Genomic DNA, 16,560 nt, shown 5'->3' with positions numbered 1-16,560 from the left:
ATAAATGCACAATAGGGCGCTAAGAATGATCGCACGAATTTAGAGGCTGATCCTAAACTAGACCATGGCTGGGAGTTTCTTCCGTAACTAGGCTTTTGGTCAATGCCATGCAAATGAAAGATTTATGTGAATTCGAAGAAAAACGGCTGCTGCTGCTGCTGCTGCTACTGTTACAACCGACTGAGAGACAATTGGCATGAAATGTGTAGCGCCGACCGGTTATGTTCGATTGTTATTCTAATTATCAATGGTTCGGGAAAGGAAATCGATACCCAGTCTGGGATAGGGGACAGTTGTGTCACGGTCGTTGGATGATAAGAAAGCGGGATACATTTACGAGCCTTTCAAATTTGTTATTTCAAATCAAACTGGTGTATCTTTGTATGCTTGTTCCTATGCAAATAATTTTACTGAGCTGTTTTGCTGAAAAAAAGAAATTAATACTTTTCTTTTACTTGTAACTAATCCAGATGAACATGTAATGAATTTTTATTACATTTTCTGCATTCAAATTAATAGAACCGAATAGAGCAGAGCTCGCCCAAATGGAATGTTTAGCTGAGGAATGGAGACGAATGTCTTGATTGATCGTAACCATAGTAACCATAGAGGTAGAAACCTTGTAGAAGAAAGATATATTTGCAACAAAGTATACATATGCCGCATACCTATTTCATTTAGATTAATTTATTTGCACCAAACATTTAATACTTCGTTTGCAACAAACCTCTCCATCCTAGTTTCCATTTAGTCCAGGTTCTTCGGTGGGCTGTAATTACAATACAACAATCCGCTTTCTTTGACCTGTTGTGATAAAAAATAAAGAAAAGTAAGTCGTCCATCAGCTTAGTTTTTAAGGATATATAAAAGGGCTTTACACATACATACAGGGCAACCGGAATCGCAACCTTGCGAGATGACTTACCGCAATCATGGAGATGACAAAGCTCACAACGCCCACAGCAAGCACAGTATTATAAAAACGATTCTTGCGTCGATGTTCTTTGAAGAAGTCTCCGTCCGGCACTGGCATGTCGTTCATTGTGAACACACGGAAGTTTTTCGGGTCATGATATCCACGGGACAAGAATGTCGCTGTTGGAGTACATCATGGTGGAGGGTTATATAACAATCGAGCAAATGAGGGAGGAACTCTAATACTATTTTGCACTTGCACTTTTAGCAATAGATTCGTTTATACATTACCATTGCTGCGGACAGCCAAATTTGCAACAGCACGCACGGGCAGCATTTTCCTGCCTTCCTAGCTGATTGTAAAAACGCAGGAGTTGTTCAGGACAGGACATAGGCTAAAAAACCTTCTATGTGCAAGTTTTACTAATGACTGACGGAGCGTTTATTTCCAGTTGTTGCTTGGATGATTCAGACTTAGCTTACATCCATCCCATGACAGTTGCTTTTGACAGCTGGAAAACGCAACGCTTACTTTGTTTAGATTGATTTAAGAAGTAAGAAAGGATACCTGTTCAAATTGTTGGTATACTTTTCTGTTCTCTTTGCTGGTGCAAAGTTTCGGTTACTTTTGTTCAATGCTCAATTTATTCTATTTATATTATGCTTAAGAAGTTCACTTAGTTTTCCAATCATCAAGATAAATCATTTTATCTTGTGTATTTGTTAAGCAGCATTTTCTATATGTTTCATGGTTTTATGGTTTTATATCATACACGTACTTATAATTAAATTGTATAATAGCACAATAATACACCGTAATTGGAGTAAAAAATGGTAACTTCATTTACAACCTCCAATACTCATCCCGATCATGCAAAACTATCATAGCGGAATTTGGGGCAAGTGTGCCATACGAGGCAAGAGTGCCACCAAGCATTTTTCCTTGAAAACTTTAGTTTAATGATCAATTTTGTATACAGTTGGTTGCTTTCCAATGACTGGGTATACTGAGCCAAATTTCATATAGCTCAATCGATATTTCCCATTGTTTTGAACTGATTTATGTTGAGTTTCAAAATTGAGCAGAATATTATAATTTTTTAAACCAAACAAATAAGCTCTCAAAAATGATGCGAACAATCCACCGAGAAAATATTTACACCACCGTATAGCTGAGAAAACGTGAAATTTTTTGTGGGGTTAGTTGAAAAAAACTTTATTTTTGTCACTGAAAAATTCAATTTCAAAAAAGTTACAACTTTTGGGGCAAGTGTGCCATCTCTGTTTGGGGCAAGTGTGCCACCATCTTTCATAGGCGCGAGCTGTCAAAAATGTAAACATTGTTGTAGCGTGCTGCGGAATGGTGCGCTATTGTGAGCGGATTCCACGCCAGAAAAACAGAACAGTAACAAACCATATTATGGTACAGTTGGTGGTCAAAAAGGGTTCATTGGTGACTAAATACATGTAGGAATACATACACTAGTGGTACAAACGTAATAATTTCCAATTATCTAAGAAATACGGTTATTTTAACCAAGTGGCCGTCTTGCCCCATACGAGTGGCACTCTTGCCCCATAGCCCAAAAAACAACGTCTTTTTGGACCCTTTTTAAAACGCTTCAAAAACTGTTTTATTTGCACTTTTTTCAAGCGAAACTCATTTATAAGTGAGGAAATAGATGTAAAATGGTTATGAGATTTAAATCGGTTTTTGAAAAACACGTTTTAGTGAGTTATAACTTGAAATGCTTAAGGTGGCACACTTGCCCCAAGTTCCGCTACTAATAAAGGCTCTTGCGATTTGATTTCTTTTATGCTTTTGGCATAATCGGTATGATTGTACATGTGAAACTGCACAGGAAAGCTCTGTGCACTTGTGATAAGTAAATTAGGTTTCACAGCTCATGAGCATTGTTAAGCGTAATCAACCATTCCCCTCGACAACCACTCTCCCCCCCACCCCACCCATTACCCTTCAGGAACTGTTAATAAAAATCTGCGTATTGCTTGTGGACAAAAAAACACAATAATAATACGCCGTATGCATTTCACAAGCGTGTGTGCAGAGCGTCACAAATCATAACATCCAACATAAATAAAACGAATTATGCTCACTTTGCAGTGTATGAAAAACAAATATTTTGCACCGTTGAGCACGGGCAGAGAGACCACCCCACACCGACACAGCCGTTTCGACGGGTCTGCAAAGGGCCCAGAAAGGAATCACTTCGTTACCGAAGGCAGGCAACCCAAGCAGGCTCGCGCACTCGCTTCCCTCAAGGAACGCAAACGGCCACTGGTTCGCCCTCCGAAGTGGTCGATAATCATGGAAAAATTGCAAACGGATAAATAATTGGATCCAGGTGGTCTCGAACGAAGAGCCTTGCGCGCAAACACACACACACGCGTGTCTTCCGAAGGGCCTGGCGGTGTCGGAGGGCAGCCCATAAATTTGCCAGCAATTCGCGCTTTCACTGTACGACGACGTTCGTGCACACCTTCGCGCACGCTTGTGCCGGGCCCTTGCTCCAGGGGCCACTCGCAAGCCTTTCCTGTCCAGGCCCGTACCGTTTCACGCCTGCCTCAAGGGACTTGCATCGGGTGATGATTCCGGGGAGTGCATAAAGGCAGTTTATAATATTTTGTCACATGCGAATCGATAATGCAAATTTATTTGCGTAAATATTTCATGCATTGTACACCGTCACCATCGTCGTCGTTGTCTTGGTTGTTGGCGTGGTTGTTGTCGTGGTTGTTGTCGTGGTCGTATGGGTGTGGCAGGAGGCAAAAACGTCTTTTAGGTGGCTTCGAAACGAGAACTAAGAATGCAAGTCCTGCTTGGCCGAGCTGGGACCGGTGGGGAAGCGCTCATGATCATTCTGATTCGGATCGGAGATCATGCCGATCTTCTTTACCGTTCCAGATGGTGCTTAATAATGTTAAATTGAAAGCAAAAGAACAATACATTATTTTAGCTGAAATATTAATATCGAAAAATCGAGTGTCAATTGAATGACTTCAGGAGAGGAAAAGAAAATGTGGTTGAGTTTGGGTTAAGTTTGATTATAAACCAGTTGGTACGGGATAACATTTTTTTGAAATTGTCAGTTAACTGATGCCAAAAAATATTCAAAATTTTAATAAGATATTAATTATGAAATTGGTGCAAATTAATTTTAAAATTGCAATTAATCGTTCTGATGAAAATAATTCTAATTATATCATTACTCACAACAATATTATATTTATGATAAAACGATAGCAATGATGGAGCATTTATTGCTCTTAAGAATGAACAATGACCTCTAATATATGTTTTGGAATATTATTATAATTTGAATTGTAAAATGTTTAAAATAGCTGAATAAATATGATGGTTTTTACGTTCTAGAATTATTTTTGCAAAATTAAAGACGAAACATGGCAAACTATATTTCGTTATTGTTTCTAAATTAAAGGCAATAAAAGCCAAAAAGGGGTTTAATTTGAAAAAAGAATACACAACTGAAATCTAATGAAAAGAATAGTTCTACATCAAATTAAACACATTAATAAACATTATGAGGCAACAAAATGCCTCAATCAAACTACATAAATCATACAGTTTTCGTTACATTAAAAACTACCACACACATGTCATTTTTTCCAGAAAGTTACTACCCACAAAGAGGCGATTTTTAAAAGGCGGGATACTTTCAAACATCCTCCGGTACCACCATCTCCCGATTGTGCGATTTTATTGACACGTTTTGGCATTGACCTTGCAAAAAAGCTGCTGTTAAAAATACGCCCCTAGATCGTTTTGAAAATACGCATCGAACACGTTTCAGCGAAAGGGGTTCAACTGCATGGCGCATATGCTAATTCTGCACCATTGGCAAAAAAAAGATTGGCAAAATTGCATTAGCACCCCATTAGAAATTGAGTCAAGCGGAATCGATTTTGGTCGCATCGCTAAAATGTCAACTGCCCAACACGCATCCCCGAGCGTTAACCCCTGCTGATAAAAATCATTCGGTTCCTTCCTTCCTTTCTGTGTCAATACCTACCCGTGTTTCGTGTGAATAAAGCACACACACGCACACACGCATATAGCGGAGAGAGAGTTTAAAATTTTGGGGCGTTTACCGATTTTATGGTACACTCGATAAATTATTGCCATTTATGTTACTGCGCGCCCTCTGGCACAACACGGCGGCCTGGTGGTGGTGGCATTCGACGCGAATTTGATTCCCATTTAGCACGTAATAGAGCTATCAATCGGTGGGCTGGGCCATGAGCCCGGGGGACACATGTACCGAACCATTAATCAGAGACTTTCAGAGCGAACTCGTGTGTGCGAATTTTCCTTAAGCAAAAAAAGGAGGTTGGCTAAGAGGAAGGCCACAACGGTGGACACATTCACAATAGAAAATTAATTACTTTAAACTTTCTATTTCGCTTTTGTAGCAGATGGTGTGACATATTCGCCTTCTTTTTAGAAAGTAACGAATTTATTTGGCAATTGACATAAAAATTAGAGCTTATTAGCTCTATATCAAGGATTTATACCAACATCATTTCATACTAACGCTTCTCGATTATGCTGTCATGTGGAATATATCCACTCAACTCTTCTTAAGCTCTCCATTTCCGGTACGAACAATCCAAAGAGTGTAAGCTATGAGAAATTATACCAACCGTAGGCAGCATAAATAAGGTGCTTCAAACAAACAAAACTTTAACCTATTATTGTTGCCCTCTACACTCACCTAAAGCGCTTCAATAAATTGTCAACAGTTAATCTCTTCTAATGTTTACTAACAGCATTATTAACCGAACCGTCTCAACATGCCCGGGGGCAACCAGCAGTACCCCTTTTGCTGATGCTATTTTGACTGAACTACATCCGATCTGGTGCACACCACTTCCATACCACGATGCCAGCAAATCAACGGCTCAACGGGCTCGCCTAATGCTTATTTATTGCCGGTGGAAAACTCGATCGGCAAACCAACGTCATGGAGGCACGCGCGAGCGAGCGCGCTCGCACACCGCCATTCGTCCTCATTAGGTTCTTACCACCACCACTTGCAAGAAAGTACCTTCGGTAACACTCAATACCTCCTGCCTTAAGGCTCCGTGTGAGCATGGGTGAATAATTTATCAATTAATTTAAATATCAAAGAACGTCGGTGCCTTTGCGGCAAACGATGACGACGACGACGATGTACAAGAGCTTTTTTTTGGGTAAGGGACGTAACCATCAGCATGTCTTCATTCATGCGATGCAAATGCAGGACATGCTGAAAAGGAATCATTCCATTTCGATGGGAATCATTCGTTTGCGGTTTCTCTCGGTTCTGTTTGCCGGCAAAGGCACGACGATCATTCAAAGGACTCTTCCAAACCGTCTCACACATTAATCGATCATCCGTCATCAAACCCATCGTACCGCGCGCGCGCGCCGATCTACCTTCAAGCCACCGTTGATGCCTTCTAACATTCCAGCATCGCGTGGTTTTTGAGAAATTGCGTCATCATTGCTGCATGGCTGCGATCAAAAACCTCGCGTTCAAACTCATGCGTTGTACCAAAATGTCTTAATTGTACCTCGCTCGTACAGGAAGTTCGGCCCGGGTCTTTTCCCCTCTGAAAGCTCCAAGCGGTCCAGCTCCAACAAAAAAAAAGATCCAACATCATGTCAAAAGCCTTACACCGCATCATCCGCTCCGTCTTTGGCTCCGTCGTGTCGTGTGTGTATGTATCTGTAATGCCTTGGCCCTGCCCTTTGCGTTCGGATTCCTTCATATCATCAACAATTTATTTGTTTTATGATTTTTTCAACATGTCAAAGTACATTATACACCTATTGTTCGGGATATGAATTAGTGGAGTGATAAATCATATTTTTTGTTCCAAAAACAACTCGCCCGTTGCCGCCGCCTCACCATTTGTTGGTTGGAATGGAATGAACCTCCCGTTCTCCATTGCTGCTCCCCATCATTCCATGTTGTAGTGACGCCCGAGTGCTGGACGTTGTTGTGGTCGGTGTGGCCGCTGCAAAGAACAAAGCCATGGTTTGAAGGAAGCGGACGAGAACCGTTTGACTGAATATGGAAATTGGACCGATCACATGTGGGAGAAAAGACAGTTGATCGATAGCGCGTTTCGGTGTTTCGTTCGGCGGCTGTTCGGTTGGTGGCTGATGCGGCCTTTTTTTCTCCCGTGGCAGTTGATTGTTCCACCGTTTTGGCGTTCCGGGTGGCAGATGGCTTAAAAGCTCCACTGCGGGTAAAGGGAAGCTTTGAAACATCATCCGCTCTTTAGCCCTTTACCCTGCCGCGCACACACGGGAGGGCGGGAGTTTGAAGATGATTAGTTTTTGTTTCCCGGACACCCACTTTTTCCTGAATGCTCGTGTTCTGAAGTGGCCAACAGACAGCTTGTTAGCTTGCTCTAGCTTCCATTGATGAAGGAATGAATGCATGAATCACAAAAAAGCACTTTCTTGGCGAAATTTGATTAAACATACGAACGTCTCTTTTTTAAAGACTATCAAAGTACTATTTTATTCAAAAAGTAAATATTATTCTTTCTTTGTGTTTTCCCCAGCTCATTATATATTTTTTCATTACTCCTTTTTCGTGGCGCAATGTCAAGCATTTGGTGATTTATAGCCACATCCGAAACTGTCTTTAAGCCCGTGTACTTTTTACTCTTTTTCAACGCATTTGAATGCACCGTTTGGTAGTGAATATAGGATTTTCTTTTGGTTTTTAGTTGCATCTCAAAAAAATGAAAAACATCTTAAATGATTTTAAATGAGCTTTAAGAATTTAGATGTTCAATGCAAAGAAGCTAATAAATCATAAGAACGATTCAAAAATATGTGAGAATCGCTCAATAAATCCCTAGTAAGTTCCCAATAGAGCAATGAAATCGCTTCTGGTTGCGAACCATGAAATACTGTTTTAAATCTTGATTTTTATCGGTGACGACAGAGTCCATGAGGACCAAAGTCACTTTAAATCATTGATTGACTTACAAACGAACCCAAAAAAGTGTACAGGGAACCCTTAAAAAATATGGAACATGTTTTCAGTTGATATGTTTATTAGCTATTCCTAATTGAGTGATTTAAAAAATATTACAAACAAATATATAAAATGCTTTTTTAATATAAAAACACATGTTCTACATGTCTTTAAAATGAACAAAGAATGACAAAAGTTCTTGTTAGCAAATCACATGCAAAATGCAGAAACTTTGTGATTATAGATTATTCTTTAGAGCTTTAAGGCCAAATTAACAAGCTAGTACAGCTGAAGCCACATTTTCTTACTTCTATTTTCATATTTATGATTTTATATAAACTAAACACTGGCAACATTTTGTCAAATCAACTGAGTAAGTGAAAAGCAGTCTGGTCAAACACAAAATAATGCTAAATAATCGATGAGTCTGTATTAAAAGTCCTACAGAAGAATTAATCGAATCGAGCATTGTTGCTCGATAATTCTTTCTAGTTTCTACAAATTAAATTCTTAAACACACTAACACCACTCACCACTGCTCTCCTATTGCTCCTATCACTGCCAAAACCTTCAGCAACAAAGGGCAAACACAATGGGTGAGGAAAACACAAACGACAAACGAACAAACGGCTCCGGACGACGACGACAACAACGACGACGGCGACTTCCACCTCCAAAACAAGCCGCTTTGAAGTTTCCTAAGATGGCCAATTTGATGCACTTTCATCCATCAAAAAGCGAAGCATTTCCCAGCTCGCACAATCCTTGTTCGGTCTACCCGGCTCGATCCTCTTAGCGCCACGCCGTTGACGCAATGTATTGGGGTCGGAGACGGTAAAGAATTTTGAAAAAAATGCTACCAAAGGCAGTGAAAGTTTTTCCTTAGCACACACACACACACACACACACACACACACAAACCACGTTTGACATTTTCGCTTGGGCGCGAAAGAATTGGCGCTCGAGCGCTTTGTTCGGTTTGATAGATGTTAGGCTGGCAAAGGAATCGGGAGCGGATCGGAGGGTTTTTCCACCGAAACCCACCAACTGCACTGCTTTGTCGACGGAGCGACTGACGTGTGTATACGCAGACACTAAGCATAGAAAGTTGATAAGAAATATTGTACTCTCCCCATCTCACAATGTAGTTTATGCGAATTTTCGAGCTGTTTTTATGTGGGCAGTTTTGTCTTCCTTTCTTTATACCACCTTCAAACGGGGTTGATACAGGAAATGGTACACCTGTCCGAAGGGTGAAAGGTTCCCAAAATCCGCCTAACAATGGCTTCAAAGATTTGCAGGAACGCATAATGGCTCTCTCTCTCTCTCTCTCTCGCTCGCTCTGTCCCTCTCTCGGCAAAAGAAGTAATCCCCCACGGGGAGATTTGGACGTTTAAAATCAATAACGTCGCAGCGGATTGTGTGAATGGTCAAAATCAATAGCGAAGTGACGTGTACGGGTCATGGGAAGCATTTCAATATTGAAACTAATGCTGTAATGGAGCTTAAGTTGGAAAGAATTCACCTCTATCTTGAAGATTGTGGCGAGAGAAGGCTCTAAATTCAAGCATATTTGAGAACAAATAATATCGAGTGACTAATAATTTGCTCAAATGTTCTTAAAACGCCAAGAATTACTCAACTTCAAAGGACTTAAACTAACTAAATACATTCAAACCATCCAGACATTTTCAAGACATTCCAGCACAACCATTCATTAATGAAAAATAGATTACAAGCACCCGAACATAATAAATGACGTGACGGCAAACGTGTCAAACTCTGAACGCTCAACTTCTGAATGAGAGCCCAAATTGGAGGAACATTACCCCGAGAGAGCGCGTTCAATATGCCCCTGTCTCGATCCCGACCCCCCGGACACACACACACACTGGACTCCATTTATTTAATGTACCAGAACAGAACCCAAACGGCTTGTCCCCCGGCATGTTCTGCCCAGCTTTGTTCTCGCATTGTTTTCCATTTGCGGGCACCGATTCACCGACGAACCCCGTGTCACGATGAATGAGCAAAAATGTTCGAACAACAGAATGTCCATAAGCCTAACTAAATGGCCGCGGAGATGGGCATGGATTGGGAAAAAGTGATCAACACACACACACACACACGCGGACCTCATCGATCCACAAAAAGCACAACACTTCACGGCTCCGTACTGTCTGGAATGTACAGGAAAACGAAAGAAACCTCTCTCTCCCTTCCTCTTGCCGTCCCAGAAAGACAACCCGGCCCGCGCTAAAGAGGGAACATATAAGCCCTAAGGATGTTTTGAATGCAGCACTCTCGGGCTTTTTATCTGTTTCCATGATGTTTTGCTTTTCTGGATTCGGGTGGATTTTATTAAATATCAATTTAGTCGGTCCCGCGCGCTCCTCCGACTCCGTGTCGAGATGTAATCGTTCCGAATGGGAACGATGATTGAATGGCACAAATGATGATGAAGAAGAGGGGAGGGGGGGGGGATTAAAATCGAGTTTAAAGAAATGTTTGCTGGACTACTGCCGCCGCCGGGAGGCACGTTATCGACACCGGTGAACAATTCCGTACTTAACTAGGCTCTAGACCGTTCGCTTCTAGTCAAGCCGAACGAATTGAGACAGCAGCTCAATGATGTTGCCAATGAGCCGTGGCATGGTGTGTGCGTGTGTGGATGTTGTGCGAGGTTTTCATATTCATATATTCATATTCATATTTATTTGTCTACCTTTTGGTTACACAAATGCTTCAATAATACTTATTACCTATGTTCCTAACCTAACAAAAATTAACACGAATTATCAAAAATTTGAGAACAAATTTTTTTTTTACAAAATTAGAATCTAAAATTTAAAAATTAAAAATTAAAAATTAAGGCAGCACGGGATTATGGAGGGTTCTGATGCGGGATCGGAAAGAGGATAAGGGAAGGTTGAAATCAAACATAGAATATACACAGTTAAATCGACGAATTGCACGAAGAAGGGGGTCATTACGGCCCACTGCAGTTCGGCGGGAAGGGATCACTAGGGGAGGGCGGTTTCGAAGAACACGGTTAGGGGCGTAGAAAGGGATATTTGGGATTTTGAGGCTTATGTAGAGTTCAGACTGGTATAAAGACGATGCTTACCAGAGCAAAAACACGATTGTTAAAAATCAATTGAAAGTATCAGATACAATTATGCTGTAAAGACCTCGATAAGACTTTAAACTGCAGCTCTCCACCTCCAAACTACGATCAATTAGTGTCTATAATACAGCCGGCGAAGGTTTCTTGAAGTGTAAAACAAAACACAAAACAACATTTAATGTTGGGTACATTTAATGCCTTACATTTTATGACTAATTGGAGATAAATTCGATCAAAATTCAACTGTTGAACGCTTTGTAGTCGGCATTTATGCAACAACAGTTCAACAGTTGGCATCATTCTGTTTTGGATGTTTGATCATATCTGAGTTGAAAGCTTTTTTGATATTCACCTTAAGCTAAAGGGTGAATGCTCAAGACGGTTATTTTAAAGCACTCCGGTTTGTGTGAAGCTTTGTTAAATTTAGAGGTTATAATATTTTTCAACCATTTTGAATGCAAAGATAACTCGCATGAATCAATCAATATGAGTGGCTATTTCATTCCCGGATTATTAATTGCTACACATTATCAAGCATTGAAGCATCTGTCTAGCCAAGTGCTCGGAATAAAATATCCAAACAAAAAACAACACAACTATGTCGTCTCATCTTCAACGCTGCGCTTAATCCCGCGTCCGATGTTCTCTTCACTGTTGACACGGGCACCGGGGCTATCATCCGGTGTGTTGCCGTATCTGTTTGCTTCAGCAATATTGCCAATCAATTTCTAAGCAAAATATCTCGTTTTATTTCATCTTCGTCATCGAACCACAAACCACAAACGGGTAAACATCGTGAAGAAAGAACAGAAAAGAAAACTGGAAGGAGCGTTTGTACACCCCAAAACCCTCGCGCACTGGTTACGCCCGATGCTTCCCACCATCTCCATGTCGATGCATATAAACCATGCTCAGTTTTCTTAATCCGACAAGTGAATAAGATATATAACAATATTTCTATGGACCATCAAGTCAATAAAATAAAACTGTAATATTAGCCATAAATTGGAATTAGCTAAAACGGTTCCGCCGGTTCCTCCCGGGTGCTTCGGGTCTTGCTCAAACTGGCTCTTGAGGTGTGTGTGTCTCTATATCTCTTTCAGTTTCCTTTCTTTTATATCCTCTTTATCTTCTTTCAAGTTGGATAATATTTGAACCAAACACACATACACAAGCAGATAGACAGTTTCGAATGTTTCAAGACGCCATTAACTCCGATACCACAAAACGATGAAGTTGATGAAGATGATTTTAATTAGCGCACGTCGATAAAGTCGCTTCGGAATTCGAACAAACACACATGCACACGAAGTAGATGTGAACAGTCTGCGGTTCTTCTGGTATATTGACCTATGTCGGTTGGCGAGGTTACCCAAATTGAAGCAACCGGAGCAGCAGCCAACGTTAACGCGCGCGCTCTGACGATGACGAACGCATCCAATTCAAAAGGGCGCACACGCAAACAGACACACACAATGGGGAAAACTGACATCTTGACATGAGGTCCTTTTGAGTGACAGCTAGAACAAAACCAAAGGTCGTCTTCGTCCGTTTTATTTTTGTTCAGTTTTTATCATCAGATGTGGCGGTATTTTACTCGCCGGGAAGAAAATCCTTTTTTAAAAGGAACGGTTTTTTAAAGAAACGGCCAGCAGACAACAACCAAACAAAAAAAACTAGACCAAATTTCGAAGGTCAGTAGGAACCATTCCCTTTTCGTTACATTGAGGTTTTCAGAGGGGTTTTTTGCGCAAGTTTCTTAATACTTTCATCTCGTCGTCATCTACCGAAGCCTCTTGACATTGATTAATTCCATTTGTGAAACTGTTGTCCTCTGCATGGGGTGAGATTGGTACATGGTTGTGGATAGTAAAACACACATACATACACGAACCTTTAACGTTTCTTTTACCCTTGCATCTACCTTCACAAGAAAATATCCTTGTGTTTTTTGTATTACTCACTTGTGTTTTACCATTAATCAGGAAAACGAGAGAAACCGGATTTTTGGTACAAATTGTCTAAATGAGTTGCTGGTTCGTTTTCCCCGGGTTAAGTAAACTTCCTTTACTCCGAGGGAATGCAGAACAGAACACAATTACACCGGTGTATGTGCTACCTTTCCCCCTAACACACCCTTTTGACGTGGCTTGCCAATCATGCTCGAAGATGATGGTATGGTTTTCTCATCAATATTCATTCGCGCTATGCGCTCGTGCTCTTCATCAATCTCCCCGGGGCTGAGGGCAAGGATCAAATCGTCTCAAGCCCTCTCTGCCTTGATTGAAGGATCGTAAAAAATCCATCCATTGCAACCAACAACAACAACAACCACACTTCTTACCAAAAGGAAAGGACTGTGACCAAGGAAAGGGTTTAATACGCAAATCGGAAGAAGTATCATCGAAAACCCGAACGACGATCCCATCCCCAGATGACGGATGATAATTTCATTAAAATGTAATCTACCGTGAAACTCAATTAAAACGTGCCCACAGATGACGATCGCACGGGGTCGGAGGAAGGGGCGAGGGGGTCACCCTAAACTGTAAAACCAAATTGACAAACTTCGATTCTGCTGCGAACTTTAAACTAAAAAAAAGCAAATCGCACAAATGGCAAATCGCAGTGATGGCATTTTTCCCCCGACGCTCCCTTCTTGCTGTTGTCACACTACCCTACCAGCCCTTGATTGTACCATCGCAGGCCACTTTTGAGGCTCGATCATGCATTCATGCGCCCGTGTGTGTGCTTGATTAATCCTCTCCAAAGGTTCTACTTTCCCCGTCGGTCGCCTTTTCTTTGATGAGTTGTATCGGTTACCGGGGAAAGGAAAACTGGCCCAATCTTTCGTTTGATCTTTTCGCAAAAAAAAAGATTAGCGAATTGCCGGTGCCATGTGACAGATGTCAATCGAAAGATATGCGATCGTGCCGGGGCTGGGACACATCTTCGCTATCGATAAACGTCGATTGACTGGAACGAATCCGTTTTGGAGTAATGTTTGGGAGAAATCTAATCCTTTGCTTGGAATAGAAGCAGCTAGCGATAACGGGTAAGATGTTAGAGTATTGTTTAAAATACACTTTTTTATCGTATACATTCTATGTGCAGTTTTTACAAAGCTCTCTTTTCATAAGGTTTGTTATAATGTTTGTTTTAATTGTTTTGTTACTTTATTTTTTGTTCTGTTCGAGATTGTCTCCGAAAATCTTTCGGTCGTTCGATCGATCACGAACATTTGTCGAATTGAATAAGCTTCAAAAATGTTAAATTGTAGCTTTTAAAATCTTAAGATCCTTAACAATAAACCTTAAGAAAGAAAATGCTAAATAAGCCAAGAGATACGAGACGCATAAGAGAAACTGACAACATTAATAAATAAATGCTCCAAACATTGTGCAAGTATGTAATGTTACGACAAACATACTAGAATAAAGAGCAATAAAAGGATAAAGAGAAAACTAGTTTGAAAAGCAAAAAACATGTAAAACATAAGAAAAACAAGTATTAAGAACACATACTAGTAAAATTGATATCAAAGATATTAAAGTTCATGAACAAATGGATCTAAGATGTCAGCAAATGGATGCTCGAGTTTGCAATTATAGATTGTAATCTGCTCACCAAAAAGAACAAAAAGGAGTGAGAAAAGGAAACAAAAATATCGGTTTTTGCAATCAGAATCGGAAAATGTCCCAAAACAAAAAAAGAGTTGAACAAAAAGGTTTCTTTGAGGCAAGACAAATGCTTTATTGCAAAATGAAACACAATCTGTCCATAATTGCAACATGACCTAAGACATCCTTTCTGCCTGTTTTTGCAACACAACAAAAAAAATGCCCCGAAAAAAGGTAAAAAACGCAATTTGTTGTGCAGAGACAGGAACCATCTCTGGCGTGGGAAAATCCGTTTACTATCGCTACGAGAAAGTGCAAAAAACACCCAAAAATTTGTAACAAAATTGAATGAAAGCACAAAAAACTCGCCCAACAACCTTATTCTGACCCTAACCTTCCTTTGGCTCCCTGTAGCCTGTGTTGCTCGCCGTACCATACCATCTCTCGACCCCGGGCACTCTCATTTTCTCCTTATTGTTTCTCATAACAAATAACCCGAACAGATCGAACCCCGGGCCACAAGCCCCTGGCTCGAGTATTGGAGATTTACACACAAAAAATGTATATTTATATCCTTCTGACCTTGCTGCTCAAGGGGATTCCTGTGTCTGTGGTGCTTTTTGTTTCTTCCCTCTATAACGTGTTGATTTGGTTGAAAGGTCTTTGCCAGAAGAAGACAATTCTAACAACCAAAGGAGACAAAAAAGGATGAATAAGAATTGACCGTTTCGAGCGGAACAATGGAATGAAATGGCTGGCTGTGGAGTTTCCCATCACGCTGGAAATAATGAGCCCCCGACCGCCGTCCCTAATGTCCGCCCGCCGATGGTTCCGTAGGTGACCAAACACCATTCATAAACGTGTGTACCTGCTGCCCGGGGCTACGGTTATTCGGTGCGTCATTTCCTGGGATTAGGATGGCACAAGGATGCTTGGCCATGCCAGACAGTCTGGCGCGCCCGAAAAGTCAAAGGCCCAAAACTGCCCATTGCCAGACAACCAGACAGCTTGTCGCCGGTGTCCCGCTGCGAGGGCCTAAAGTCTCTCGAGGTCGTAGATCATCCAGTCTCGCTCAAGCACACACACACACACACGCACGCACACACAAATGCGTTGGAATGCGTACAAAGAAAAGAGGAAATTTCGAAAGAATGCGTGCCATACTTGAGACGTGCGAGAGGCCCTTGAGGTCGTGAGCCGGGGCGCGTTTCCAGCCAGCCACGATGCCGTCGTACAGCAACACCTACTTTCCAATAAAACGATTTCCGAGCCTGACTGACGGGGCAGGGCGGTGCGCTGGGAATTTGGAAGAAATTCTAACCTAAACTCACCTAAACCACGCACTGCATAATGACCTGCGGGGCGGAAGGTTCACACAAGCGCTCGCTAACTTTCTTCCCTTTGGAAGATGTTTTTCTCTCGATCTTAGATCATCCAGATTTAGCAAATCGATACTACTGTGTGTGGTTGGTGGAGGAAGCAATGAAAAGAAAACTTAATCTAAGACCTTTGAAGCGAAGCAATAATAATGCTGCCGGAGACAATTTTTGCAAAGCCTGCAAAGGTTCTTTGGTCGCCATTGTGTGCGAGCCGCTGAATGGTTAAACGTATGCAAATCCCCTTTTTCGAAGTATGTACTATAATAGCATTGTGTGTAGACGCTTTGTGCTTGAAAAATCCGGGAGTTTGCTGACGTTGACAACCTGTGTCGGAGAAGATGGGAAAATAGGGCTGAGAAGGCTTCTGTGAAGCACTTTGAATTTCCTATAATTCGATTCCACATGTGGTGTATTCTTCTTGGGATATTTGTCTTTTAAATGTCTTTTAAAACGCTACAACTAATATAACAGCAACACCAAATGCTCTCTATTTTAATCCA

The 16,560-nt window shown here is 41.2% G+C and overlaps 1 protein-coding gene across 1 annotated transcript; it reads right to left on the bottom strand.

Moving 5' to 3' along the window:
* Positions 1 to 671: 671 nt before the first annotated feature.
* Positions 672 to 1,397, bottom strand: LOC120958531 (uncharacterized). Its single transcript, XM_040381402.2, has 3 exons — positions 1,207 to 1,397; positions 926 to 1,095; positions 672 to 804 (listed from the first exon to the last, which is right to left on the bottom strand). The coding sequence occupies exons 1-3, from the start codon at positions 1,250 to 1,252 to the stop codon at positions 748 to 750; spliced, it is 273 nt and encodes a 90-aa protein (XP_040237336.1). The 5' UTR covers positions 1,253 to 1,397; the 3' UTR covers positions 672 to 747.
* Positions 1,398 to 16,560: the final 15,163 nt, after the last annotated feature.

The sequence above is a fragment of the Anopheles coluzzii genome, chromosome 3 (genome assembly GCF_943734685.1).
Source record: "Anopheles coluzzii chromosome 3, AcolN3, whole genome shotgun sequence".
Lineage (NCBI taxonomy): Eukaryota > Metazoa > Arthropoda > Insecta > Diptera > Culicidae > Anopheles > Anopheles coluzzii.
The sequence above is the reverse complement of the archived record's forward strand: the minus strand, read 5'-3'. Positions and strand labels throughout refer to the sequence as shown.